General features: G+C 42.2%; 1 protein-coding gene across 3 annotated transcripts in view; it reads right to left on the bottom strand.

The window, feature by feature from the left end:
- Positions 1–1,589: 1,589 nt before the first annotated feature.
- wnk1b (WNK lysine deficient protein kinase 1b) overlaps positions 1,590–25,842 on the bottom strand; it is an 82,624-nt gene continuing 58,371 nt past the window's right edge. Inside the window, exons 14-39 of one of the 3 annotated variants that reach the window (XM_041030375.1) lie at positions 25,674–25,763; positions 24,885–24,959; positions 22,362–22,619; positions 20,982–21,052; positions 20,665–20,818; positions 20,300–20,416; positions 19,836–19,946; positions 19,608–19,659; positions 19,364–19,504; positions 17,724–18,648; positions 17,285–17,604; positions 17,121–17,182; positions 16,705–16,761; positions 15,179–15,262; positions 15,052–15,088; positions 14,873–14,952; positions 14,425–14,709; positions 13,974–14,245; positions 13,645–13,720; positions 13,422–13,551; positions 12,705–12,902; positions 12,093–12,185; positions 9,811–9,852; positions 8,059–8,231; positions 7,485–7,541; positions 1,590–7,336 (exon numbers count right to left, since the gene is read on the bottom strand). In XM_041030375.1, the coding sequence (XP_040886309.1) occupies positions 6,905–7,336; positions 7,485–7,541; positions 8,059–8,231; positions 9,811–9,852; positions 12,093–12,185; positions 12,705–12,902; positions 13,422–13,551; positions 13,645–13,720; positions 13,974–14,245; positions 14,425–14,709; positions 14,873–14,952; positions 15,052–15,088; positions 15,179–15,262; positions 16,705–16,761; positions 17,121–17,182; positions 17,285–17,604; positions 17,724–18,648; positions 19,364–19,504; positions 19,608–19,659; positions 19,836–19,946; positions 20,300–20,416; positions 20,665–20,818; positions 20,982–21,052; positions 22,362–22,619; positions 24,885–24,959; positions 25,674–25,763 (4,392 nt within the window). In that variant the 3' untranslated portion in view covers positions 1,590–6,904. Of the gene's footprint in view, positions 7,337–7,484; positions 7,542–8,058; positions 8,232–9,810; positions 9,853–12,092; positions 12,186–12,704; positions 12,903–13,421; positions 13,552–13,644; positions 13,721–13,973; positions 14,246–14,424; positions 14,710–14,872; positions 14,956–15,051; positions 15,089–15,178; positions 15,263–16,704; positions 16,762–17,120; positions 17,183–17,284; positions 17,605–17,723; positions 18,649–19,363; positions 19,505–19,607; positions 19,660–19,835; positions 19,947–20,299; positions 20,417–20,664; positions 20,819–20,981; positions 21,053–22,361; positions 22,620–24,884; positions 24,960–25,673; positions 25,767–25,842 lie in introns of all 3 variants that reach the window. The other 2 variants (XM_041030373.1, XM_041030374.1) reach the window with 2 other exon arrangements.

Consider the following 25,842-nt stretch of genomic DNA (forward strand, 5'->3'; position numbering starts at 1 on the left):
GTGTGTGGGTTTGTTTACATGCCATGATTGTCACATTCTATCTCCACCTTCTCTGATCTTTACTCTCATCTAACAGAGCAGAGTTTATAATCATTTAAAAAATAAAAATAAAAATGAATAGTGGTTATGTGGTGAAGTATTTAAATAGAAGTTTTTTTTTCCCCTCAAGCTACAAGATACACCTCTGTGAAGATCTGGATACACCTCTACACCTCTGTGAAGATCTGGATACACCTCTACACGTCTGAGAAGATCTGGATAAACCCTGCACTTGGCTGTGGTTCACAGTAAAGGCTGCAAAAAATGACAAGTACAGGATCTTTTTTCTTCTCAAGCTTTTTACAGGCCATGCAATTTTTTTCTTTTACCTTAATATAAAGATCAGGACAAGGAAAAGTTTGATTCCTCAGAACTAATAAATCAATATTTTGAAGCACTGAGAGACCTGGAGCCACTGTCTTTAGTTAGGTTTAACAAAGTTGACTGCAGGATAAAACCCAAACACCAAAGTGTTGCATTTTTTACAGTGAAGTATTCATATCATAGCAGGAAAAGAGCATGATGGAAATTTATTGTTATAATCTACCGGTAAGTCTCATTTTCCTTCCTCCCTTCCTTCCTCAGGCCGCTTTTCTCTGCACTGTGTTATTTTCATTGTATCCATAGTGACAGATAAGCACAGGATTCACACCTCACAACGAGCTGTTTCCTGATTGGACCTGAAGCAAAGAGCTGTTTAATATGGTCAGTGGTATATACAGTACATCCTGCAGACTGCACAGTTAATAAGGATACGTGCTGCAGCCATGTGGACAGGACCAGCACTGCAACGTGAAACACTATCTGTACTTTCCTCTGAGCTTCTATTGTTCGTTCATGTCATTGTGTACCTGTCCATCCATCTGTCTGTCCTTCCGTTTGTCCCTCGTTTTTCAAAGTTGTTCTGGCGCTTCATCATGACCCAGAGGCCTGTTAAAAACACATTGTTCTACATATTAAAATATAAAAAGCAGAGAGACAGTTTCCTTTAATCCACAGCGGTTTAACACCCCATGTGCTTCATTAAGGTGCAGTCACTTCCATTCATTTAAACAACTTTTATTTATTAAGTTTTTACAAATAAAGTAACAAATTTCATTGTATTGTAGCGCAAAGCGCAAAGTTTTTTTTTTAATATGAAGCTTGAACACTCTATACTTAGTGCAAAACATACCATTAAAGGCTGCCGATGACTCCCTACATGTATTTTTTTGTTTTTCTTTCTTTCATTCATCCATGTGTTTTTTTTCTGTTTTTTTTTTTTTTTTATTCAACCACTTTTGTACAATGTCAAACACGACACAGAAAAATGAAACCACTGAATTAAGTTAGGTGCCTCTAGAGACATTAAAACTGCAGATAAAATGAGTGAGAAATAAAAAATAAAATGTGAGAACAGAAACATAATCAACATGTTGAGAAAAAAAAATGTTTTCAGTAACAGTCAGAGAAACTCGAAACTCAACGTCATTCCACAGGAGGAAGCTACAAGAAACAGCGAGGAGATGCACCGCATGAATGTGTGTGTTGATGTTGGTTGTCGGTGCATGAAAAGGCATTTTTTTCTTTTTTCTTTTTTTTTTTTTTTACATGTGGGCACTTCTACAGTAAAAAGCATAAAGGGTAAGCGAGTCCTGAACAGGCAAAAACTGTAAAACACCAACAGAAACTAAATCTGATCCTAATGCGAGTGACTTAAAACAACTATTGCTACACTGTACGTGTGTTACCAGAATAATTTTCCCCAGCTTTAAACTCAGGAAACTTCACAATAAGAGTGCCCGCACTAGAGAACTCCCAAAGCCTTTCACAGTAAGAGTCCTCCACTAAAACTCCCCACCCCCCCCAAAAAAACACTTTTGCACCCACTGAACTCTAGAAGCTTTAAAAATAAAAGTCAACCAGCAGGGGCGTAACTGTCAAAGCCAGCTGTAACCTCAGAGCTAACTTTAAATAATATTGCATTGCAGCCATTGCACAGAAGGCATTTCCTTTCATAGTAATTATGTGGCAGAGACACGGCAAAATATTATCAAACTTCTACTGTGGAAATCATTTGAGGCTGGAGCTGAAAATCCAGGATGTTTAACTGGCAACCAAAACAGCTCCCGGGAGTGACAGCAGGTAACTACACTCAATCCTCTTTTCTATTTTTTATTTTTTATTTTTTTATTCTTCACCTCTGACGGTTCCACTCCTCTGACGAGTCAAATGGCACTGAGTTGGTGGCATCATTAAAGATTCGACAGAATGCTCATAACCAGAACTAAAGCAAAGTGGCTCAATGATTATTCACAGCTTCAACCAAACTTGCCTAGTAGTAAAAATGTTGCATTATTATTCATGAGAAATGGAAAATATCACAAAAACAGGCAAAAGCAATATTTTTTTTTTGTACAAACTTTACAAAGTGACCGTTTCGTAATATTTCTCAGTGAATCCAGAACACCCATTCCCAGCGTGGAAAAAAAAAGCAAGATGCTAGTTTTTTGTTGTTGTTTTTTTTTAAAGTGAATGTCAAAGTTTGTACCAGATGTTTCATCTGCACTGACAAATGAAACAGAAAAAAAAACAGAACAGGGTGTCAAAGGCCTTGAACCTAAAACCTCCATAACTCAACTATCACCATCACTTCTATCATTTTAACCACCATCCCCATAAACCAGTACAATCAGCATAACCACCACTGTGCTCACAGTCAATTTAACCACCACTGTTGTTATCACCACCACCATTTTTAGTGCTTACATTTTTTGGCTTGTTTAACCCTCAATGGTGCAGCTGCAGAAACATAGAGTGGGAATAGGAGTGGATGAGACAACATTCATACCTTTTGCTTTTTCTTGCCCAGTAGCAGCAATTCTCAGATGAGGAGGCATTCCTATTCAAATCTGTTAAAAGGACAGAACAGTGCTACTGGCCTCATAAATGCTTTTTGATTATAAAAGGTAAGATATCTCACATCTTTCTCAGTGGGACAGAAATTGCATGATAATATGTGTTACTCTAAACTCTTGACATTTAACAGGCTCTGGAAACTTATTTTCTCAGTCAGCTTCTTACTAAAAGTGATAGCTTCCTATATGAAAACACTATTTTGTGCCAGAGTTTGAACAGTTTTGGTTATTTCACGTCAGATTTCCTTTTTTTTCTGTGACTCCTCTCACTGGTTTTGAAGTGGGCAGAAACAAAGTTTTGTGCATCACTTCTGCAACATCTGAATCAGAGTCTGATCAAACCACACAGCCCTGATGAAGCAGATTTGGTCAGTTACTATGTTCTGTAATGCTATGTAAAGTTTACAGTAAATGTCAGTATAATCTGCGAAACAGAACAGGGTGATCGGTTTGTCTGCGAAAAATGTCTGTAATAACCATTCATTAAAAAAAATAAAATAAAACTGTGCACAAAACCAGAGTTTTAACCCAGAGGCCACAGAGATTAGCATCAGGCGCTCACAGAGCAGCACTGCTATTCTGGTTAAACCCACTTCAACTGACAGCAGAGTAAAACATCATTACCTCTGTCACATCTTAGCCACTGACTCAAGAGTCAAAGATTTTGAAACAGTAAGCTGAAATGAGTATTTCAACCTTAGGTCCTTTGATTTCACATAGAAGTTTAAAAAAATTGACTAGAGATACGTCAACATTAAAATGAAAGTATATCTATGCATCCTCTCCTGACTGTATGCTGCACCTGGGCCAGTGCCTCTAAAGTACAGAGTGGTACAAGCTTCAAATACAATCTTCAACAACCCCCCACCCCCCTCCCTCAAATCTACATTTAAAACCCTGAAAAAAAAATGGCACTGATAAGGTATCATGTTCTTTCTGACTTTCATCCTGTTGGTGGTGTGACCGGGCATCATGTGTAGCTAAAGCACAGCAACGGGCCTCACTTCAAAGAAACAACACTGACGTCAAATGGTGGCCTCCTCCAGTCTTCACTGTTCAGTCTCATTAGTTTACACGGCAGCAGAGACAGAGTCATTTTATCTTTCTATCAATTCAAAGCATTACGTAGTTTGATGGTTAATTTTTTTTTTTTTTTCCAACACGATGGAAAAAAAAAAACAGTTCACATTTTTGCATTTTGAAGAAATTCCACTCAAAGAGAATTAACCACAAACCAGCTGCAGAGCACACAGCTAACACCAGCAGCCATTACTACTGCACCCCAGCTCCACTAACCAGGTCCAACCATCACCGCTGACTTCAAAGTGACACCCCAGAACTGTTCACACACACTGTGCTTACTTTAACCCAAATCCTTGACCCCCCGACAAAGAAGCAACAAGAAGGATGCAAGGCACTAGTAAATACCTCCAGTAGTCACCGGAGGATCAGGGGAAGGGGGGGTCAGGGGAAACAAAAGAGAAAATAAAAGACAGACTTTTTTTTTTTCAAGTACATTAAAATGGACACCATTGGTTTATACATTCACATTCATCTAACAAAACCAGGGGAGAAAGGGAAGAGGAGGGCTATTTAAAGTGTCTGATATATAAGTACTGTATTAAGAAAAAAAATAGCTAGCATTACTTTATTATCTAAATATCAACTATCCTGCCGTTCACTCTGGTTTTTCTTTATAAATCGGGCCTGGAGGTCAGTTTCAACTTTCAATTCAATCAGTTATAAAGATGAACTGGAACTGCAGTTGATTAGTTGTTGGTAAGGCATTTGTTTTGAAGTATGTCCTTAGTAAATGGACGCAAGGACGTTTACTGAAAAGAGGGGTTTTCAATTTTCACATTTCGATGAGAATCCATTTGCAGAAAGCAGTGAATTGAAAGTGAAAGGACCCCAAACCGTTCTCTGTATGCTCGTTTTTTTTTTTGTTTGTTTTTTTGTTTTTATTTGTGACATTTCACCCTAAAACTAATGTCGTCCAACAACATTTGCTAATAATAAACAACAATAATCACAGTGTTTCCACATCGTGCATCGATGTGAGTGTGTAACAGGTCCATCGACAGAACACATTTTTGTTTGTTTCTTTTTAAATAGAATAATAATCATTAACAACAATAATGATGATAATAATGTACATTGCAATCATTTCAACCCAAATGTTGAAACCAGCTTAATGATGACACTAAGAACTGAGACATTAGTCTATGAGTCTATGTCCTTTAAACAGCTGCTATGCCTCCAACCGTGTGTGTGTGTGTGTGTGTGTGTGTATTTACATGAGTCTGTGCGTGACTGTGTGTGTATCGTTATTGTCTCATGCACTGCGTGTGTGTGTGTATTTGTGTATTTGTGTGTGTCAGATCGCTAACTGGGGGCAGCAAGCAAACCAAACTCAACAAAACAAAACCAAAACAACGAAATGGAATCATCATAGCTGACATCCTAAAAAAAAACAAAAACTGAAGAACAAACAGAACAGAAACTGTACAGGGACTCTGATATTATTCTGATAACAAGGCCACTTTTTCATGCTGAGTTCTCTCATGTTTGGGCTTTTTTTTTCCGTCTAAAAGGTTTCTGCTGTTATTGCTTCAAATGGCAACAGAGAGGCGGAGAGAGGGATGGAGGAAGAGGTGGAGTCGTGATGGTGAAGAGGTGTTTGGTGTGCAGAAGCATCTGTTGTGTCCATTCAGCGCTTTATCAACATATGTTCCTACAGTGAGCGGTGGATCAGGAAACAGAGGTGTTGTTTGGCTGTTACCTCAAACAAAAACTCTCTTTGCTGCTCTCCATCTTCACCTGCTTTCTTTCCTCCATCTCTCTCTCTCTGCTCGAATGGTTTGTCAGAACTAGGGAGGATCAGGACACAGAAAGTAGCAGTGGAGTAGCTGTCACGACTTTCCTCAAGCTGACGAGTCACAACTCCACCAAGTGCTGAGCTACACCTATTCTCAGTGTGCAGTTTGATTTGTTCTCGATATCCTTTGTGCTTTTAATCTTTAAGAAAAACTTCTGAATACTGAAGAAAAACCACTTCCTGAACTGATTAAACCTAAGATACTAATTGCAGACACAGTTCTAAACGTCTCTCTTTTTTTTTTTTTTTTCTGCTCTCACCTGATATCGAAGCGTTCATCGGCTGACATTTACATCCTTCCCTGTAATCATTAAATTTAGCAAAGAAAACTTCTGTCAAAAACACTGCTACCGTTTCATTTCAGGGTGATACGGCCTCCTGTGAACCTGTCCGATGGTGACAACACTAAAGCAAGACCACTGTAATGTGATGACCAGCCATGCCCATGTTTTTATATTATATTAAGAGATACCGTGTGGACAGAAGGGCTAAAGCTGGCCACCACATTCTTCCCCTTCGACCTAGTAATATATCTTCCCACCACTGTCTACCACTGTCTAGCAAGGACACGTGTGTGTCCCGTCATGTACTAACTTGTTCACTCAATTTAGAGCATGAAATGAAACAAGTGTGACCAAGCAACAATAGCCCATACACAACACCGTACACACAAGCAGTTCTTAACACCAGTCCCACACCCTGTCAGAACCTCTTTGGCCTTTAAACATTGCACTCATCAGTCTTTTTCCTTTATCCTTGAGCATTTGGCTGGCTGTCACAGGCCCACAGTCAATACAGCCGACAGGAAGATTGTGTGGCTGCATTTGTGTGTGTGACAGCTTCTCGCACACTTGGATAGAAGTAGAGGCAAGTGGAGATGGCCAGATCGCACTCTGAATTTCTCCTTCTTGATTTCTTCTCACTTCCCCTTTTCTTCTTTTCTCCTCTCAGACAGGTCAGCTTCTGACATTTTAAGCTCCACGCTCCTCCAGTCCTTCTGTCCTCTCCAGCCGATCCAGCCCAAAACACTTCAATCCGCACCAGTTCAATCCGATCGGGCCGTGATTCGAACCAGCCCTCACCCCCAGCCCTACGTGGTCCTCAGATTGGGTCCTCCTGGGTTGCTGACTGACTTCTGCAGAGCATTAGTCAGATGGAAAGCCTGGAGTGGTCCCTGCCCGGGAATTTGGCCCTGTGGGGTGGGATAGGGGCCAAGGGGCTGAGAAGTGCTGACCAGCAGAGGCCCAGGCTGTGCTGGAGCCTGGTGTGGGGTTGACAAACCATGAGCCGGACCAGACCACTGTGCGCTGTAGGCGGCAGTGGGGGTGTAGGGGATGAACTGAGGAGGCTGGGGTTGGGGTGGAGTAGAGGTGGCAGGGGGGTGGCACAGAGAGCCCTTGCGGACAGCCAGAGAGGTAGCAGTGGCAGGGTTTGTGGGGAGATGGGCAGAGCCTCCAATGCTGCTGGGACACAGCTGGCTGGGAGCTGAGTACTTCCTGCCCAGACTGGCTGACTGGATTACCTGGGGGGGGGGGGGTAACAGTAAGGAAAAGATTCATCTTTCATGTGGTGATATGTTTACTTACTTATATTTTAGATTCAAACAACTTTATGTGTATTTATCTTTTTTTTTTAAAGTGTGTGTAAGTGTAGTGTGTGTTTAGACTAACCTCGTAGCTGTGTCCCTGTGCTGGAGCTTGCTGCAGCTGTTTGGCACTCCTCTTACCCTGAAAAAGTTTGCTTGTTGTTAATGTTTGATTTAATTTACTCACCTGTATAAAACACAAATACAAATGTTTCTTAGTAGCTGGCTAGTGCTTGTTTTTCACAGCATGTAGCTGACAGCTGTAGCTCCATCATAATTACTTTACTTCAACAGTTATTCAACTACATGAACCACAGTAACTGTTTCAGCTCTAGAATGATCAAAACCTTCGGCTGCAGACAACTATCCAAGCAACAAAAGAAATGAATTGGGGGGAGATAAACATCAGAAATAAGAATTTGGAGTTGCCCAAAGAACCAAATGGAAATATAACACTGTAGATGTTTTAAAAACATCCCATCAGCCCAGTTGCCAGTAGGTTTTGGCTGAGTTTTGTTTAACCTACCAACCACTTTGGCTTTTAAAAACTACAACTAAAAACAAACTAAATTCAGGAGCTGGTGATAAATTTTTGTGGATGGAAACTTTTCTGTGTCAAAACAACTTCTGCTGGCATGAGTCATAAAATGGCAGCAAACCTGTGAGAGGTTCATGGCGTCTCTGGCCCAGTTGTCCACCAGTTTATGGAGGTCGTCTGTGAAGGTTCCTTTCCTCTGGTGGGGGGCTGACATGTTGGGGGGCAGACACTGAGAACCCCCCTGGCTCTGACCCAAACCACCTGAACCGCTCACTGCGTTGGTGCTATTAGTCCCTGTGAGAAGAAACAAAGACAGGGAGAGGAGGAGAAGAGCAAATAATGTGAGATACTGTTCAATCACTAAGATGTGTTGCTGATGTTGTTTGAATGAATGTGAATGTATGTCCTGTCTTGACCATGAATAGGGCTGTTACTTGGCGATGGAGGCTGGTCAGGACAGAGTTTTAGGGCAGGTCAGCATGTTGACATGGTCTTAGAATCCTATTGTTTAGTTCTAATGATGGATATTATGATGATAAACAAGAACAAACTGACACTAGAGCAACATGTGCACCAAAAATGATAACAACTGCTGACCAGTATATATATATCTATATATAAATATATCTCATTTGTACTGTGGCATCAGATGAGCGACACACTGGGCGATCTGTGAAGCTGACATGCCCAGCAACATTCCCCTCCAAAATGCTCCTACGAGACAGAAGCGATGCTGAGCCAGCCCCCTGAGTCCTGCTGGTGATCAGAGCTGCCCTGATCTCTGTGCTTCAGTTCATTTTCTGACCATTAGATGGCACTCAAGCTCCACCACAGCTGCAAGCTGTTTGCTCTTTGCCAACTCTCAGCATCAAACTCATCGTGGTAAATACGCTGCAGAAAAAAAACACACTGCAAACTGCCCTGCATGTACACAGCTTCTGTTCAAGATTAAACAATTACTATACATTCTACCATACCAGTACTGTCTTCATACCATATTCCAAGTCTGTATTTCTTCATGTTAGTACTTCTCTAACAAGCCAACAGGAAACTAAATCATTATAGACTGGGATGTGAAAGGACTACACCTGTATAACCTCAGCTCTTTGCTCTAGGACACTCCACACACTCTGCTGGTTCAGATTTTCAGATATTGATACCATCCCTCCAGTGCAGTACTTCGGATCCCTATTATAAATACATGGAGCTGGTGCATTTCCTTTGCAGACAAATGGAACTCAAAGCCATGCTTACAAAATTAGCTTGGCTGTGAAATATTCACATGATCTGCTCCTACCAGACATAACACGAGAAAGGACATAATGTGCACAATTAAGCTTGTAGAAAATTAATCGTATAGTTGGTCTGAGAAAAAACTGTCATGTCATGCTAAATAAAATGGAGGAAAATAAGAATGAGAGGCTGAGTCATGACTGACTGCAGCAGCATGGAATTCTGGGCAACGTAGTCCAGACCACAAGCCATGATGAGGGAGGAGAGGAAGGGGGGGGCAGGGTGAGGAACAGCCGTTCAGGTGAGTTAGTGCGTGTTTGAACATGTGTGTAAGAGCTTGCACGTGCATGCACTGTCAGTTTGAATCTCTGAAGGTAGATCGATTCAATCATTTCAAAGCTCAAACGAAGCTTTCGCTGATCACAAATGTCTTCACCAAATTCTCGAAATTAAAAATACACTGTTCCGATTAGACACACGAGCTGAAATAACTGAATTGATCTGATCTCAAATCTGGCAGAAGGTCAAAGTTTAAATCTACGGGGGCATCAGGGGGCCGGAGGAAGCGTGGGAGAGCAAGTGCAAGGGCTGAGGAGGGGGATGGATGGAGGGAGGAAAGACCAAAAAGAGAGATAGTTACTACAGAGCTGGTTGCAGGGGCAGACTTTTTTCACCATCTTCCCTGTGCGGCCGGAAGACAACAATCGGAGGATTGGGAGAGAGTCAGAGTTAAACCCCACCCACAACACCCGACAACCAAACACAATGCATCCGAGTACGATTACTTGAACTTGAAGTAGTCAGTAAACAACACTTTGGGGTTGAGTTGCCCAATAACATCTTACCACAGATCAGTGCCTGTCACACAGTGCAAAGTGACCATGGAAACCAAAGCAAACAGCAGATGAGAGTGTGTACCTGCAATTTTTGTATAACGTGATATTCATACTTATTCTGATGTGTCATGATGTGTCTGCTGTGTGATCTGTGTGCTGCACTGTGAGAAAGGCTGACCACTGAGGCTTCCATCTTTATACACATGAACGACTGGGTAAAGATGCTCTCTTTGGCAAGGCCGACGATAAGTGGGCAATCTTCTGAGGAAGTGCAAACACCAGCCTTATGCACACTTTTACTCTTGTTACTGTGGCAGCAACAAGAGCCAGTTAGTCCTAGAATATAAATATTTTGCAATAAAGGTTCTTGAAGATGATGTGTTTGTTTAACTGTGAGCTAAACTAAGCTTTACTTTGAAACCACCAGAAACCGTTGGTAAAACCATCCTTGTACACCGCCTCAAAGTCTTGCCCGAATACCGTGGCTTGAAGATGCTTTTGGGTAACCAACACCTGGTTCTGATGTGATTCTGAGTCCACTCAGCAGCTCACAGGGCCGTACCAGAACTGGGTCCAACACAGGATTCATATATATATATTTCAAAGTTACATCATTCCAGACCTCTGAATTGCTGCCAACATCTCTGATTTGTTCAGTGATTTAAACATTTCAGTGGGATTATCAGACTCATATCAAAGGTCATTAACATAGACTTCACACTTTTATGTACTTTTCCTAAGCTACCTGTTTACAAAAAAGAACAATTAACGACAACTGAGACCCAGGTCTGTCTCTCTCCCCTCCTGGCTGTGCAGTGACAGAGGGACAGGTGAGGGAGAGAGGGGGTGAGGATAAGGAGTGAGGTAGGGAGGGCAGGAAGAAAGGGAGAGAAAGGGTTTGAGCTGCAGAGGGTTCAGAAGCATTCATAAACAACCCTTCATCAAGCACAAAACATTTCACCAACACTACATATTATGATTATAATATGGCTTAAGAAAAACAATTTCTTAATTCTGAATAAATGATAAATAAATGAAGACTGATGCACAGTATTTGAACAGAACCGTGCTTAATTAAGTTGAACTGAAAACAAGTAAAAATGTCCTGTTCAAAGTAAAACTCTACATCAGAACTCTCAAGTCATCAGGTCTCAACTTTCCTTGTTAGTCTGTTTGTTTTAACAGAGACAAAGGTTAGAAATGGAAGCAGTCTGGATTTAAAATCAAGACTTAACATAAAAAAAAATCATCTGTCTGTAGCTTATGAGGCCTTCAGATGAAATGGACTGGATGTACTGTGGTATGCTGGTGATACTACTGTCAGCTCATAATGCTAGTTTTGATGGATTGAAGCTTAGTCAACAGGTTTCCATAGAGAATTAGTTGATTGACTAAAATTTATATGTACAACACAACGAAGCTACTGGAAAAATCCATGTGAATTTTAGCTGCTGGTTAAGTGTTTTTTTTTCCACCATTCACCTGCTTCCCCAGGGACTTCACTTACACTCATGCAATTATTTCTGGCTGTATTGCACTAATGCTATGAAATTAGCAAAAAAATTGTTATCCTTAAGATTTTCATGTCAGATTTAAATTTTGCAGGGAGTAATGGAACAACACGTCCAACTCCTCAGCAAGGTAACCGACCCCACTGTGTCCTGCTGCTGTTGTGTGCAGCATGAAATCAGATTGCAGCTGCTCATGGCAGGATGGTAAAAGACTTTTTTTTTTTTTAAACAATGGGAGTTGGTTCAGCTGCACGTTTGTCAGATAATTCTGACAAAGCAGCCGCTCAGCGATCACTTTCTGCAGTACTAAACTGCACTTGCTGTTACCACCAGTAACAATCAAAACGGGTATGTTTTATACTAATTCCTGAAAGCTGACTTTTTTGGATTCATCAGATTTCTGCAGGACACTGGTGATAATCAGAAGCAGAGGGTCTTCCTCCATCAAAGAAGAAAACCCCCGGGAAGACAGGATGACTGTGACTTGACGGATATAGGAGTAAAAAAAAAATAGAACAAAAGTAAGTAAGGATGACGGATAAAAGAGAAGAGCAAAGAAATAAAGCGTTACACACAAAGAGCCAAGCAGGGCGTACTCAGAAAGCGCGTCCTCCTGCCGCCAGGCTTGAAGGCCAAACGCTCCGAACCCCAGCTGAACTTTACACAGCCTGAAGAGAGGGAGGAGGGAAGGGAAAAGAGGAGAGAGGAGATGAGGAAACAGAAGAGGAGAGTGTGCAGAGGAGGGAAGGGAGAAGCAGAGATTGGTGAGAAAGGTAAAAGAAGAAATATGAGAAGAGAGGAGAGCAACAAAGAGATAGAAGAATGAGAAAAACAGATAAAAGAAGGAAATATAGACAAGAGGAAGACAGAAAAGGAATCGATGAGAGGGAAGAAAAGAGACACAAGTGAAGGATACAAAGAAAGAATGTAACAGTCAGTTAGCCATCACACTGCTTTACACAAAGACAGAGAGAGAAATAGACCAAGATAGGTAGAGAAAGATGTGAGGAGTGTCCATTTGTGAGGGAGTAAGGACAAACCAACTGCATGCTTTTGTCTTTGTCCACATACAACGAGCTGTTTAGGCTCAAAGTCTGTGTGAATTCAACTTTTCCCTAAGTGTTTTCTATGTTGTAGTGATGTGATGAGGCCTGCTACAGCCGGGAAGGTCCCAGCACCATGCCTACCTGGGGTGGGAGCACACAGGCTGGGTACAGAGAGCGCCGCCTCGCTGGTGTAGGCCGAACACAGGTTGTCACTGGAGGGAGAAGGTTTGAGGGGCTGGAGCAGAGTGCTGCTGCCCGAATCGGCTAATCCTCCCGGGGCTAACAGAGCCAGCTGGCCAGGGTACATGGTCGGGACGCTCTGGGCGGATAAAGTGCTGCCTGGTGGTAGCACAAGGCATAGGCAGGAGAGGACAGGGCAGGGACGACACACCACAGAGAAAAGAGACACACACGCACACACACACACACGCATACACACAGATAAGACACCCGTCACCCCAGACATTTGCATAGACACCCCAACACACATAACCACACACAGAGAAAAACAAACGGGGAAAGCAGTCAGAAATTTTCAAGCTCCGAGCCTGCTCCAGCGTACACCCACATGCACGTGTAACCAAGCAGATGAACACACACACACACACACACGTGCACACGGATGCATAAACACAGAGGAGGTGTAATGTTAGTGTAAATGTTTGTGACCACCTTGGCTGTAGTGGATACAAATAACCTCACCTTATCATTATCATCAAAAAGTTCATCATCTTGGAACAATGAATGTCTCTACTAACGTTCATATGTGCACGGCTTGGCGTAAGTTAAAGAATCAGTTCTTTTTCTGGAATTTGGGCAAACTGAGCCTTTAATATAAAAATTGAGGCAAGAGCCTACCTGGCTGTAATGGACTCTTGCTGCCGTGCGTGGAGCTGGTTCTGGACGATTTGGAGGATTTGCTTTTGGTAGGTCGTCTCCTCCTGCCAGTCAGAGCTATAACAGGAGGGAGCACTGCAGCCGGAGGAACCTAAGCCAAGACCAAAAGAAGAACGGCTGTTCGTTATATTCTGCATGCGATGCTGTTTATAGTGTCTGCACCGATGTAACCAAGGAGAGTTACCTTTCCCAGCCTGGTAAAAAGACTGTCTATTTCCTCCTTCTGGCGGGAGTGGAGGGCCTGAATCTCACGCATGTGCCTGACGGTAGTAAGAGGTAATAATAAATCTTTGGAATATAATGTTGACAGGCAAAAAAAAGAAACAATGAGGATGAGGGATGAGGGCCTAGTTTTCTTGGAACAGCAAAACAATCCCATGTCGAGAAAAGAAGGAAGAAGAAAAGTAAGGAAGGAAAGTGGGTGGTTAACCTCATTCTAGAGGGCGAAGAAAGAGGAAAAGAGAAGAACAGCACAACCTACTACTTTTGGGAGAAGAGAGGGAGATAATTTACTTTTCTCTGAGGCGGCTGACTTCACGTTTGAAGTCTTCATCCTCAAATTCGGAGTCGTTGTCACTGCTGATGTAGGAGTTATTGAAGGAGTTGTTGTTTAGACTCGGCAGGGAGGCTTTATGAGTGGAGTCTGGAGTCAGAATCTGCCCGGGATCGCTGGGTCCGTTAGCAGCCTGGGCAGCGGGTGGAGGGGTCTGCCTGGACTCCAGGCTCTGCTCCTGGGCACGACTGACCGAGAATCTACCAACACGGGCCTCAGGGTTGGTGGTGACCTGAATCATACGACAGAGGAGTTGTATAAGAAGTTTTGAAATTTTGAAAACGTCCTGTAAATTTATCTGTTCATTGGATGTTTTAACCCACAACCCAGCAGTAACAAAGGCTGTTTTATTATTTGTGCTGGACTGTGACCCTTCAATCATTAACCTACAAGATCAAAAACAAGTTATACCTGGAAGCGTCCGATGGTAGTGGTGGGCTTAGGAGAGGGGCAGGGCGAGGTGAAGGGAGAGGGGTGGTGAGATCCTCCCAGAGTCCTTTGAGGGAGCCCATCCACAATGTCTCCTCCTTGTCCTCCTCCCCCTCTCAGAGGAGATGAGGAGTCTTTGTGCAGTGTGTTCTCCGGGCTGGAGAGACTGGAGGACGAGGAGGAAGAGGACGAAGACGAGGAGGTGGTGGAGGAAGATTCAGTGCAGGCCGGGGGCTGGACTGGAGGCTCTTCAGTGGCCAGCGAGACCTAAACAGGTAAAAAGGGAAAGAAAAAGGGAAAAAGCAACGAAGAAAGACAGAATTATACGTTACTTCATTACCTTCTACTTTTAAAATCAAACACAGAAGTGAGAAGTTCTTATTAGATTTATTATGCTGTACTGTAGGTATTCATGGTCTGTGGCTTTCACCTGAAATCTTCCGAGTTTAATTCCACCTGCAGGAGGAGGAGCAGGAGAGGACACTCTCTCTTCCTCCAGAGAGAAGGGTACTGAAAGACAAATGTTTAAAATATAATACAGACACTGATACAAGATACAATACACAAAATCATACATTTATTTATTTAATTTCACTACTGCATACACACCTGGTGGACCAACTGTGGGTATGCCACTGTGAGAGCCCTGGAGTTGGCATTGAGTGAGGAGAAAATGGATTAATATTGAGCAGTGTGATGGATTCAGTATATAAAGTACAATGTCAGTATGAGTTACCTGTGTGTGTGTGCTGACAGGAACAGTCTCTGGGCTCAGTGCTCTCCTCAACTGCGCATCCAGGTCCTCTAGAGGCTGCTGGGACTGAATGAAGACAGATACACTTTTAGATACACGCACACAAAAACAAGTAATCACACACACACACACACAGGGTCAGTCACTGTGGTTGATTAGCAACATGAGGACAGATCGGCCAAAAGGACACATGTGGCTAGCAGGGCTGGGCGACAATTCAATATTTTCTGCAAATTTCTGTTGTTTAAATGGATGATTGCAAACAAGCTATAATTTAAAAAATCACATATTAACACTATGAATTATCCTTATCAATATAGTGATAAGAATTTCAACCATATCGCAGAGCCCTGATGCCAACACAAAGCTCCGCAATGCTGTGATTCAATCAACCATGATTAAACAAGCAAACACATCCTGTTTCCCCATTGTTTTCTGCCTGAATTTTTTTACTTTGGTTTGTGCCCCACACTGTTCTTGTGTGTGCATTTTTTAAAAAAAAGCTGTAGCTGGAAAAAAATTCACCATCTCTCCAAATGTTAGTGAATCAGAACCCTGTCCATCTCCCGCGCTGACACACAAAAACAGGTGATGTAGAGGGCACGTAAGGTCGTTTATTCACTTGAGCATTTTAACCGCTATTAAAAAAATAAATCATTAAAACCCAGTCTCTTGTGAGCTACTGTTGGATTATCTTAATCAAAGAGGACAAGTGGGCCCATGAGAGTTACATAAGAGACGAGAAGTGACCAACGGTAACTTGGCAGAGTCTGATTTTTCATGAAGTCGTATCTCTCTATTCAGTGTGCCGCTCTAGCTAAATGGAAAGTCTATTTTTGGACAGTGGCATTCACAGCCACAACACAACAGTCTGGAAATTAACGTCAGTTCAGTGTCTCTCTGCCCCGGAGTACCCAGCACTCAGCCTGTCTGACAGCTGCCTCTGTCTCTCTGTCTCTCTGTCTCTCTCTCTCTGTCCAATTATGTTCCCATGTCTCTCGCCCTTTTTCTTCACCTGTCTCTCTGATTCTCTATCTACATCCTAATCTCTCTCTTTTATCTATTCCTTTTTGATAATGGCTTTGTGTTTAGACTTGTTTTCGAATCTCATCTTGTTCTGATGTGTATTTAGTTGTTTAGAACGTAATTTTCTTCTTTTGAAGTAAGATGGGTTTATGATGGAGATGCAATGTCTGTTTTTGTTTTTTTGTTTTTTTTAGTTTTTGATGTTTTTCTGTCTCCTTCTGGGGATTTGTCACACAGAGTCAGGCTTCAAAACAGTATCTCTAAGTATTAAATTATTCAATATGCACTATGGAATTTAACATATTCTGAATCAAGCAGAATTTAAATAAGCAGAAGCAATGTTTAGAAACAACACATACCCATATTAAGGCCAAGACAGATACAACAAAGAACGAATGCATTTAGAAACACGTTAGGCTCAATATAAATACAATATTACATTGCAATGGAGACAACAAAAAAAAATGAACAAAAAAAAACACCTGTATTACACAAGGTCCAGGGAAGGATGGCAGGAGTTCTGAAGGAGGAGAACTGGCCTAATTCCAGAGAAAGAGAGGGCGGTGAAAAGACAGAATGGGAGAAATGAGAGAGAAAAAGATTTGTAGAAGAGGTTATAAGAATAGTGTTCATTGGGGAGAATGTTAAAAGAAATTTCCATGCCAGATGAGTTGTAAGAAAAGTGAGTAGAAACATGATGGAACACCTGTGATTCCTAAAAATTTAACTATCTCTGACTTGCTCTAACTTTTGAAAGTGTAGCAGAGTAAATTAGCTTGGCAGCTTCACCTAAAAACATGCACATGCTCTCTGAAAATGTAATTAAACAAACATTAATGGATTAACTACAGCTAAACTAAACTGATACCTCTGTGTAATGCAAAACTGTTTCACTCACCGGCAACCTGGATAAGGGGGTTTTAGATGGAGTGGTCTGGCCGAAGGATGAGGGAGGGATGCCTGTGGAAAATGAAATCAGAAAGTTAGAAAGCAACATTATAAACACAGGTTAACTAACACTGGCACACATACAGAAACACATCAGCATATTCTTATACGTACCAGTCTGCGCAGGGGTGGAAACAGGTGTCCCAGGGCCCTGGATTGGAGCAGGTGACCCCAGCGCGAGGCTGGAGGGGGGCTGAGGAGGATTGACTGGCAGGCTTGAGCCAGGTGTGGTAACAGATGTGGTGGAGGTAGAGCTGGGCCCCACTGGGGACGAGGTACCTGCCACAGAGGCTCCAGAGGCAGGGTCAGCAGCTAAAATGTCTCCCTGGGTGGAGGACACTCCTCCACCCAGGTCCATGAAGAGAGATCGCAGCTTCTTCTCCAGAGCTTGGATGTCGTCCGGTTTGCCTAGGGCCTCACCCAAGGCCTCACTCCTGAGAAAGACATTAATGAGTGTTTTTCAGATTTGCTTAAAGATGACTCCAAAAGGACTTATTTGTGGCTAAATAAGCAACAATCAGTTAAAATAAAGTTAAGATACAAGACCTCTCACCTTGTATCACATTCCCCACAGTGTGCATGCGTCTGCCCAGGCAGGGCTGTTGTCTGTGGCTGAGAGTGGACCAAGGTTGGCTGCACTGAAGGAACATTTGTGGTCACGGACTGTAGCCCCGCAGAAGAGGATGAGGAAGGAGGGGGGGTTGGATGGGAGGCGGCAGAGGGAGCAAGCTGGGCGCCTGGGATGGTAGTAGTGGGGATAACAGAGGAGGAGAGGCAAGGAGTAGAGGACGAGGTGGAAGAGACTGATGGATGACTGGAGGAGACTTCATTGGCTGTAAGGGTGGAGGATGGAGGGGAGGATACAAGGGGAGCAGTCTGGGCAGGTGGAGGGGAGGTGAGCATTGTTGGGGCGATGCTGGAAATGCTTGCCGGTGGTAAAGTGGAAGGTAGTGACGTAGTAACGACAGCAGAAAACGTTTGGGACTGAGGCAGGGTGAAAGCCTGGGGCTGAATTTGTGCTTGTCCCTGGGGTTGGGAAACAGCCTGCATCCCTGGCTGTGAAAGTACCTGCGACTGAAGGACGGACTGATTCACCACAGTAGGAGGAGGAGAGGAGGAACAAGGAGGACTGAGACAGACAGTGGGCACAGAGGAGGGGGTGGAGGATGAGGAAGGGGGAGGAAGAGGAGCATCCAAGACCGGCTCCTGTGCCTTGTTTAAATTAGAAGGGACAACCCCAGCAGTAGCATCAACAGTAGGAGGGACAATGCTAGCATGTGAAGGGACAGGGACAGCTGCAGGCTGTAAAGGAGGATGGGTGGGGAGGATGGAGGCTGGGGCCGTGCTAGGTCCTGCATCAAATTGATTCTGGTTCTGTCTGAGTTCAGAGAAGGCTTGTTGTAAGCTGATTGCTCCTGCAGACTGGGACAACCCCAAACCTTGGCCTGGAGTCTGAGATGGAGCTGAAGCTGGAGGAACTGAAAGAAGACAAAAAAAAAAAACTGTTTTAAGCCACAAAGTTGATCGTTTTCTTCTGAGTTTTGTGAGTCTTTCAGTGATATCACGTAATTCCCAGCAAAGCTCCACCCAACTTTCACCTGCTTAGAGGTCTAATCAGCCAGTGCTGAAAGCGCCTGTGTGGGTGTGCCCTTTTATTTCATGTATAGGTATTACTGTGTTACAGTTGAACAGGTTTCAGCATGTGTTGAGGTCAGAGAGTGGACAAGGGGAAGACAGTTAACCACTTTTTGTTTGTCCACCTTCAGTCTAGTGATCCTGATTAGATTAGTCCCAGTAGTTTTCCCTCTGTTTTGCAAAGGTATGTGAATCCAGTAACAAAATACACCATATTTGTCCTTTGTATTATTCCAAAAATTAGGAAGCCCTAAAATCACTGATTTATTTAGCAAAAGGAGTTTTTTGATATGTTTTGATAGAATAATGTTTCAATTCCACAAAATCTGATAGAAGATTGCAAACAGCTATTTATATATAGAGTTCTACACTATCAAATTAAATAAGTGTGTTATTGCATTTGGACAGAACATTTGGGCAATTTCCTCTAAAAGCATTACAGCTTAATCTGATAAGTATGTGTGCGCGCGTGCGTGTGTGTGGATGGCACATTGTCACAGACAGGCTGTAAACAAACCCCAACTTGTACTTTGGAAAACACACACACACAGTTCTTACCTGTTTCATGAGGAGGTGGAGGTACTGGAGAAGAAGAGGTGGGAAACATTTGTTCCTTCAGCCTGGCTTCAGGTACGGGGCTAACGATGAACCTCCGACCTGCTGAATGGACCACTTGTGCTGTTGCACTGGGAGGGATGTCTGTGGAGAAAGGAACAGTCACACACAGCACTGTTATACTACTTTTGCTACTGCAAAAGAAATGTTAGCAACTTATTATGATTATGATAACTGTTGCTTTTACCTGGCATGGGGACAGATATAACAGGAATCTGCTGCTCCATGTCACCTGTCATCTGTAGATCAATGAGACAACATTTATATATAAATGTATGTGTGCACATGCTATATACAACATTTCACTCTAATTTTCACTTTAAAGTAACAGGCATCTTGTGTTTTTTAGAAATCAAAACATCAATTGCAACTTTCAACCCCAAGAAAGAAAGAAAATACTCAGTGTTGTTTTCACCTGGCTGTTTGAGTCTCTTTCCAGACCCTTCTCATCAGCATTCTCTATCACCTCCCTGACCTGCTCGATGAACGACTCCCTCTCACTCTCCAGAATAAACTCACTCTGGACCTGGACACACACACACACACACACACACACACACACAGCAAAAAAAGTCAGATTCAGATGTTTGTGTATAATATGTGACAGAAGCAACAGCCTGGTTTATACCAGTGTGCATCCACAGAGGGGTAATTTTGCCTCATGAGTGAACCTGGTAACAACTCTCTCAATGAAAGCACAAAGGACAAGAGCGAAGCAATTATGTGTACTTCAATGGTTTTGGATGACAAAGAACAGGCAGCACATGGACTCACATGTGAGGCATATTTCAGCCTAATACAGAGCCATTAACACGCTAATATGACAAGAGAGAGAGCAAATTAGTCAAAAGAGTGGTGGAGAAGTGACGGTGCGTTTACCATGATCTGAGCGATCTCCTCAGGGTTGTCGCCGTCCAGGTCAAACCTGAAGGTCACCATCTTTCTGTTGTGGGTCTCAAGCTGACACTCTGCTACCCTGTCCCCTCGGTTAGAGATCTACATGTGCGCACAAAGACACACACGTATAGCACACAAACATACACAAGAACACAGAGATAGAAAACTACAACTGAAAAGAAGGAGCCAGAATATAAAAAGATGAGTGTCTCAATTAGATGGTTTTCATTACTTTCACGGCAGCTCATAACACTGTAACAGTCTATAAATACTGACAGAGGGTAGAGTACAAAAGAGGATTTACTGTGTAATTATGATATTATAGGATTTATGGGATGTGCTATTACATTGAGAACATTGAGTTTCGCCTTGGAGATCTTCTCGTGGCGTGATCGACTGCGTACAGAACGTCTCTGATGGCGCTTGGTGGAGCGCCCTTCATGACGACCTCCCCCTCCTCCCTCGTTGCCGTCACTCAGACCTGAAGTCTCAGAGTGGCCACTGAGGTACAAAGGACAGATGGAAGCCAAATGTAATAAGAGAAAAAGAAGTAAATGGGCACTGACGAAGAGAAAGCGTCACAAAGACTGAATATGATCAAGGACATTTGATTTCGTTTGAGGACGACAGCATCAGTGAGGTTGCTTGTGCATGAATTTATTACCTCTCTATAGATGAGAGAACTTGAGGTGGCTGTAGCTGGGACTGGGACAGCTCTGAAGACTGAGAGGCAGACTGAAAAACACACAGGCACATGAAAATGCACGTACATATTCACTCGGTCTAATTACCAACAGCACAAACACCAACACCAGGGAAATTCTGAGGAAAGCAAACACAGCAGGAAAGCATGAAATATAAGCAACGTGTGACAAAAGTAAGAGAGAAGCCTAAGTAGATTGCAAGCAATGCCTTCGTGATTTTACAGTAACAAGAACTCAATTGAATTAAAATATACTGAATAGACTTAGGACACATCACATAAGAATTGGGTCGAACAACAACTAGAAGTAGAGCATGGAAAAAAAGAAGCAAAACAGGAACTGCCACAGAAGAGAAAATAAATTATATTATATTTATTAGATTCATACAGTACCTCCAGTAATATATGTGACCTTGTCTCATGGTTAAGATTTATGAATGATTACTTGTGGTGTAAAAAAGGAGTTCATCTAAGACCAACTTGGACCAAAAGCAACTCTGCAGGCAGTGATAGATTGATACTATTAAACACCAGTCATTTGTGGACCAATCAAAGCTGTGTTGTGCAGTTTTTACAGATGTTTTAAGTCTTTCACTGGCTCACGGACATCACACAAACAACCCAGGAAACTTTTCCAGCAATCAGTACTTGATTGTGGGTTTTTCACTTATAAATAAACCAATGTTGCTTCACTCAAACCAAGCCATACAAGCTACTCAACATGAAACAACAATCTGGTTATTTTGGGTAAATGCACAGTAAACAACCTATGAATCACAGATCTCATAAAATTAGACTAAACTGGCCACTCAGGCGTCATTAACTCTCACTGAAATTTATGTACAGGATGTGAAACTCACATATACACATATACTGAGACAATACTGCTTCAGCAAGAGGGAACAAATATAAATCACTACTCTTAATGAAACCGCAGTAAAATACCCAACATTTGAAACATCAACTGATGGCAAACAGAACACTACTATATGCATATTTATATATACTTTAGATATACTCAGTTTATGTCAGCAGTCAGAAAAGCTGCCCTGTCTAAGACAAACACATAACTTGTTAAGCAAGCAATAATTATCAAAATCACTAGACGTACAGCAGTCCGAAATAGTGACTGTCAGAACAAGTGAGGGAAATATTTGTTTGTAAGCATATAGTGGAACTCACAGTCTACTGTACTGACATCTTTCTGAGTAACCTACAGTGAAAAGGGGATGCCATGAAAAACAACTACAAACAGTATAAAGCAGTGCCCTGGTTTTAAAAAAAAAAGTTTGGGAACCACTGCTCCAGTAAAAAAAAAAATTGACCATCTATGACCAGTACCTGGGGAGGGGCTTCCATGGGAGTATCAGGCGGGGCGGTGACTACACTGATGATTGGCACCACGGTGGCCAATGGCTGAGGCACAGGTGTGGGCACAGGAGGAGGAGGGGAAACAATAGCAGGCACCACCCCAACAGGGAGTGGCAGAGGAGAAGGTGGGGAAGCCACGACCGCTGTCGGCATGGTAATAGGGAGGGATGGCGAAGGAGAAGGGTGTGTCACCAAGGAAACGGTAGAGGTAGACGGAGTTACACTGGGCTGAGAAGAGGAGGAAGGGCCAGAAAGAGGAAGAGGAGGAGGCAGAAATGAAAATAAAGAGGGGGAAAGAGAAAGCAGATAAAGCAAGAGGATGGGTAAAAAGTGAGAAAAGGAAAGGAGCAACGTCACAGGGAAGACGAAGAAGTAGATAAACCTGTCGAGTGATCCAGCTGTGCACACAGAGTGGCACACTACAGCCAATCACCTTGATAATGGCACGGTGAGCTGAGGATGGTCTTCAGCTGTTTCATCTAAAATATAATAAAGGCTCCACATCAAAGGATGAATGAGCAGACAAATCTGTCAGCTTGTGATCTCCATGATAAATCAAGTTAAAATCAAGCCACCAGAGGAAAGAGCCATCCAGAGTTCACTGACCCATTACTGATATATTTAACTCTGAGACCCGCAACAAAGAATTTTCCGAGCAAGAGAAATGGAACATAGATCATCTCTATTAACGACAACATCTCAAGCTCTTCAGTCAAAAAAATAAACTCTGTGACACGACAACTGTGTAGAACACACACCACTCGAAGACCATGCAGCCACAAAACAAAATGTCTACGGACAGTGTTAAAGGTGGCGCAAGACCACCAGATTCTTTGTGCAATGCAGATGGGCAACACTCATTAACACCACATTACAATGAGATTTAAAGAACTATGCTGAGGTTAGTCTTCCTGCTCACCTGTTTTACATATGAAAAAAATGTCCTATGAACTGATGCCTTAAAAGCCGTGATTTGGAGATAATATAGACAAAAATAATTTGCTAATCTTCCCTAAATTGTCAGAAGTTCTTGGTATCTTCAATGTTGCATTAATACAAAACTGATTTTAAAAGGAGAATAATAATTTACCGCATACTTATTTTTACTGTCTATTAATGCACAACACAGCAATAAATGATATATTGCACGGGCTGCAGAACCAACAAACCAGCCAAACTGGTTAACTTACTGTTAATTGAGGTGGTCAGTCTCTAAATGCTTCAGATACCTGTCACCATTCCCGACAAGAAAATGCTATTCTTTGGTACAGTACTGACAGAAAATAAACTTCTCCTGTCAAACACAAAAGTTAAAATCTTATGATTCCTCTAATCATTACATGTCTACAACTGAAGATTGAAATAGATTTCACACGTCACTGCCTATTTTACAGATACAAGTATCTGATCTATGACATTTCAATCTATGACAGATCTATGACAAATTTTGCTTGTGTATTTTCATGCTTTTCCATTTTAGTCCCATGCTTATAATCAGATGGTCAGTATGAACATCTGGGTGGAGCAAAGGAAAACTACAAACTATGGGCATCAACACAAGACATAATATTCTCCTCAATATCAGACAGATTCACCAACCAAATCAAGGTGATATACAATTACACACTAGGATGAGCACAAACAAAAACACACCTATACATAAGGACAGACACATTCAGGCACCTACAGTATATCCAGATACACTGCCATTCACAATGGTACCTGAACCAGAGCTAGTTGAGCAGCTTGGTACAGAAGATAGAGGTGTTCAATACTGGGAGACGGACTGAGGTCACACAACTAAATACACACACATACACCCATCCATTTTGTGCATTAAAACAATAAAAATATATGACCAAACACACATACATGCATACAGGTAGACATGTAGAAACACACATAAAAACAAACCCGGTGATAAACAGGCAGCATGCCGATGAGCGAGCCAGAGAATGGAAAGAAAAATAGAAGAAACAAGGAGTCGAATAAGCAAAGTGCACAACATGCAATAATTACACTTAGACCAAGAATGACAATAACATGATCTATGCATTTCTTTAATTTTTGCTTACTGGCAACGTGACTAACCCATGTCAATAGATGGCACAGACGTTTGACTGATGTGCTGGATGTGTTGATCGGCTGTGAGACATTTCTATTATTGTTGTCCATGTCCACAGTTCATCAGTACATTTATTTATGCCTGTGATGTTTCAAACTAACATCTAATCTAACCTCTACATAATTAACTCTGAGGTGTGTTCAGAGACTGTAATGAGTCACTTCAGCTTCAAAACGCTAATTATCACTGTATGCATAAGCATGTAGGTAGAGATGTGTGTCAGCAAAGATAAATGCAGACACTAATGGCAGATACTGAATACAATCCAGCACCTGTCTTCCAGGAGCTACTTCCCATTTGTGCGCATTGGGAATGTGTTTATTAAGTACTGTGCTCTGTATAAACTGAAATTAAAAGCGTTGCTGTACCTGTGCAGAAGCCTGCGGCAGAGTTGTGTGTGTGGGGCTCTGGATTGATGTACTACTCTGACTGGATGAAACGACCTGGAGAGAAATGCACACACAGACAAACTTTTACATGCACATCTACATCCTTTTTTGGGCTGATACTTTTTTAACTAGTGCAGTTCCCAGTCATGTCCCACTTATAATAACCTGGATGAACTCACATCCCAGTTATGAGAATTGAGTGATATGATTCTCCCAAAATGGCTATTAGAAAAAATATTTTGTAAAATATATAAAGGTGTCTACAGGTTTGGAGTGCAACTCTTTGGTAAACATGGTGAATGTAATCGTGCAGGAACGGATATTTAAATAGTTCAAAAAAAAGAAAACTTATTAAATTCCATCAAATTCTGGTAAGAAACATTTGATCTCCAATTAACATCCAATTTCATGCTCAATCAAATCAGTTTAGGGCTGCAATTAGTTCCTATCAGTGGTGTGTGCTCGGGACAAACACAGTTCTTCAAAAAGATTATTATTACCACAGGCAAAGCGCCAGCTCTGTGGGAGGGGTTACCTTGAAGCAAAGGCAACAACTTCAAAGAGAAAGCCGACATGTGACTTATTACTGTATAAGCACAAAAATAGGGTGGGTCTATTTTAGGATTTTATCTTTACAGAATTTGGACATCAAGGGAAGGCATTGTAAATGTGTGAAAACTGATAAAGGAAGGAGAAAAGAGAAGTCTGGGTGTTTCAAAAGTGACTTGAATTTACTGGTTTCTGCTGTTGAGTTTCTGGCAGTCTTACTTGTTGGGAGGTCCCAGAGGGAGCTGGCTGGGAGGTGGAAGGGACTAGGGGGGGTCCTGGAGTGGGCTGAGGGGTCGGAGCCTGAATCTGCTGCTTAGAAACAGATGAAGACAAAGAAAGAAAGATGGACAGAGAGGAGGAGATGCAATGTTGTGTGATATAAAACGAT

The sequence above is a fragment of the Toxotes jaculatrix genome, chromosome 22, assembly GCF_017976425.1.
Source record: "Toxotes jaculatrix isolate fToxJac2 chromosome 22, fToxJac2.pri, whole genome shotgun sequence".
Taxonomy (NCBI): domain Eukaryota; kingdom Metazoa; phylum Chordata; class Actinopteri; family Toxotidae; genus Toxotes; species Toxotes jaculatrix.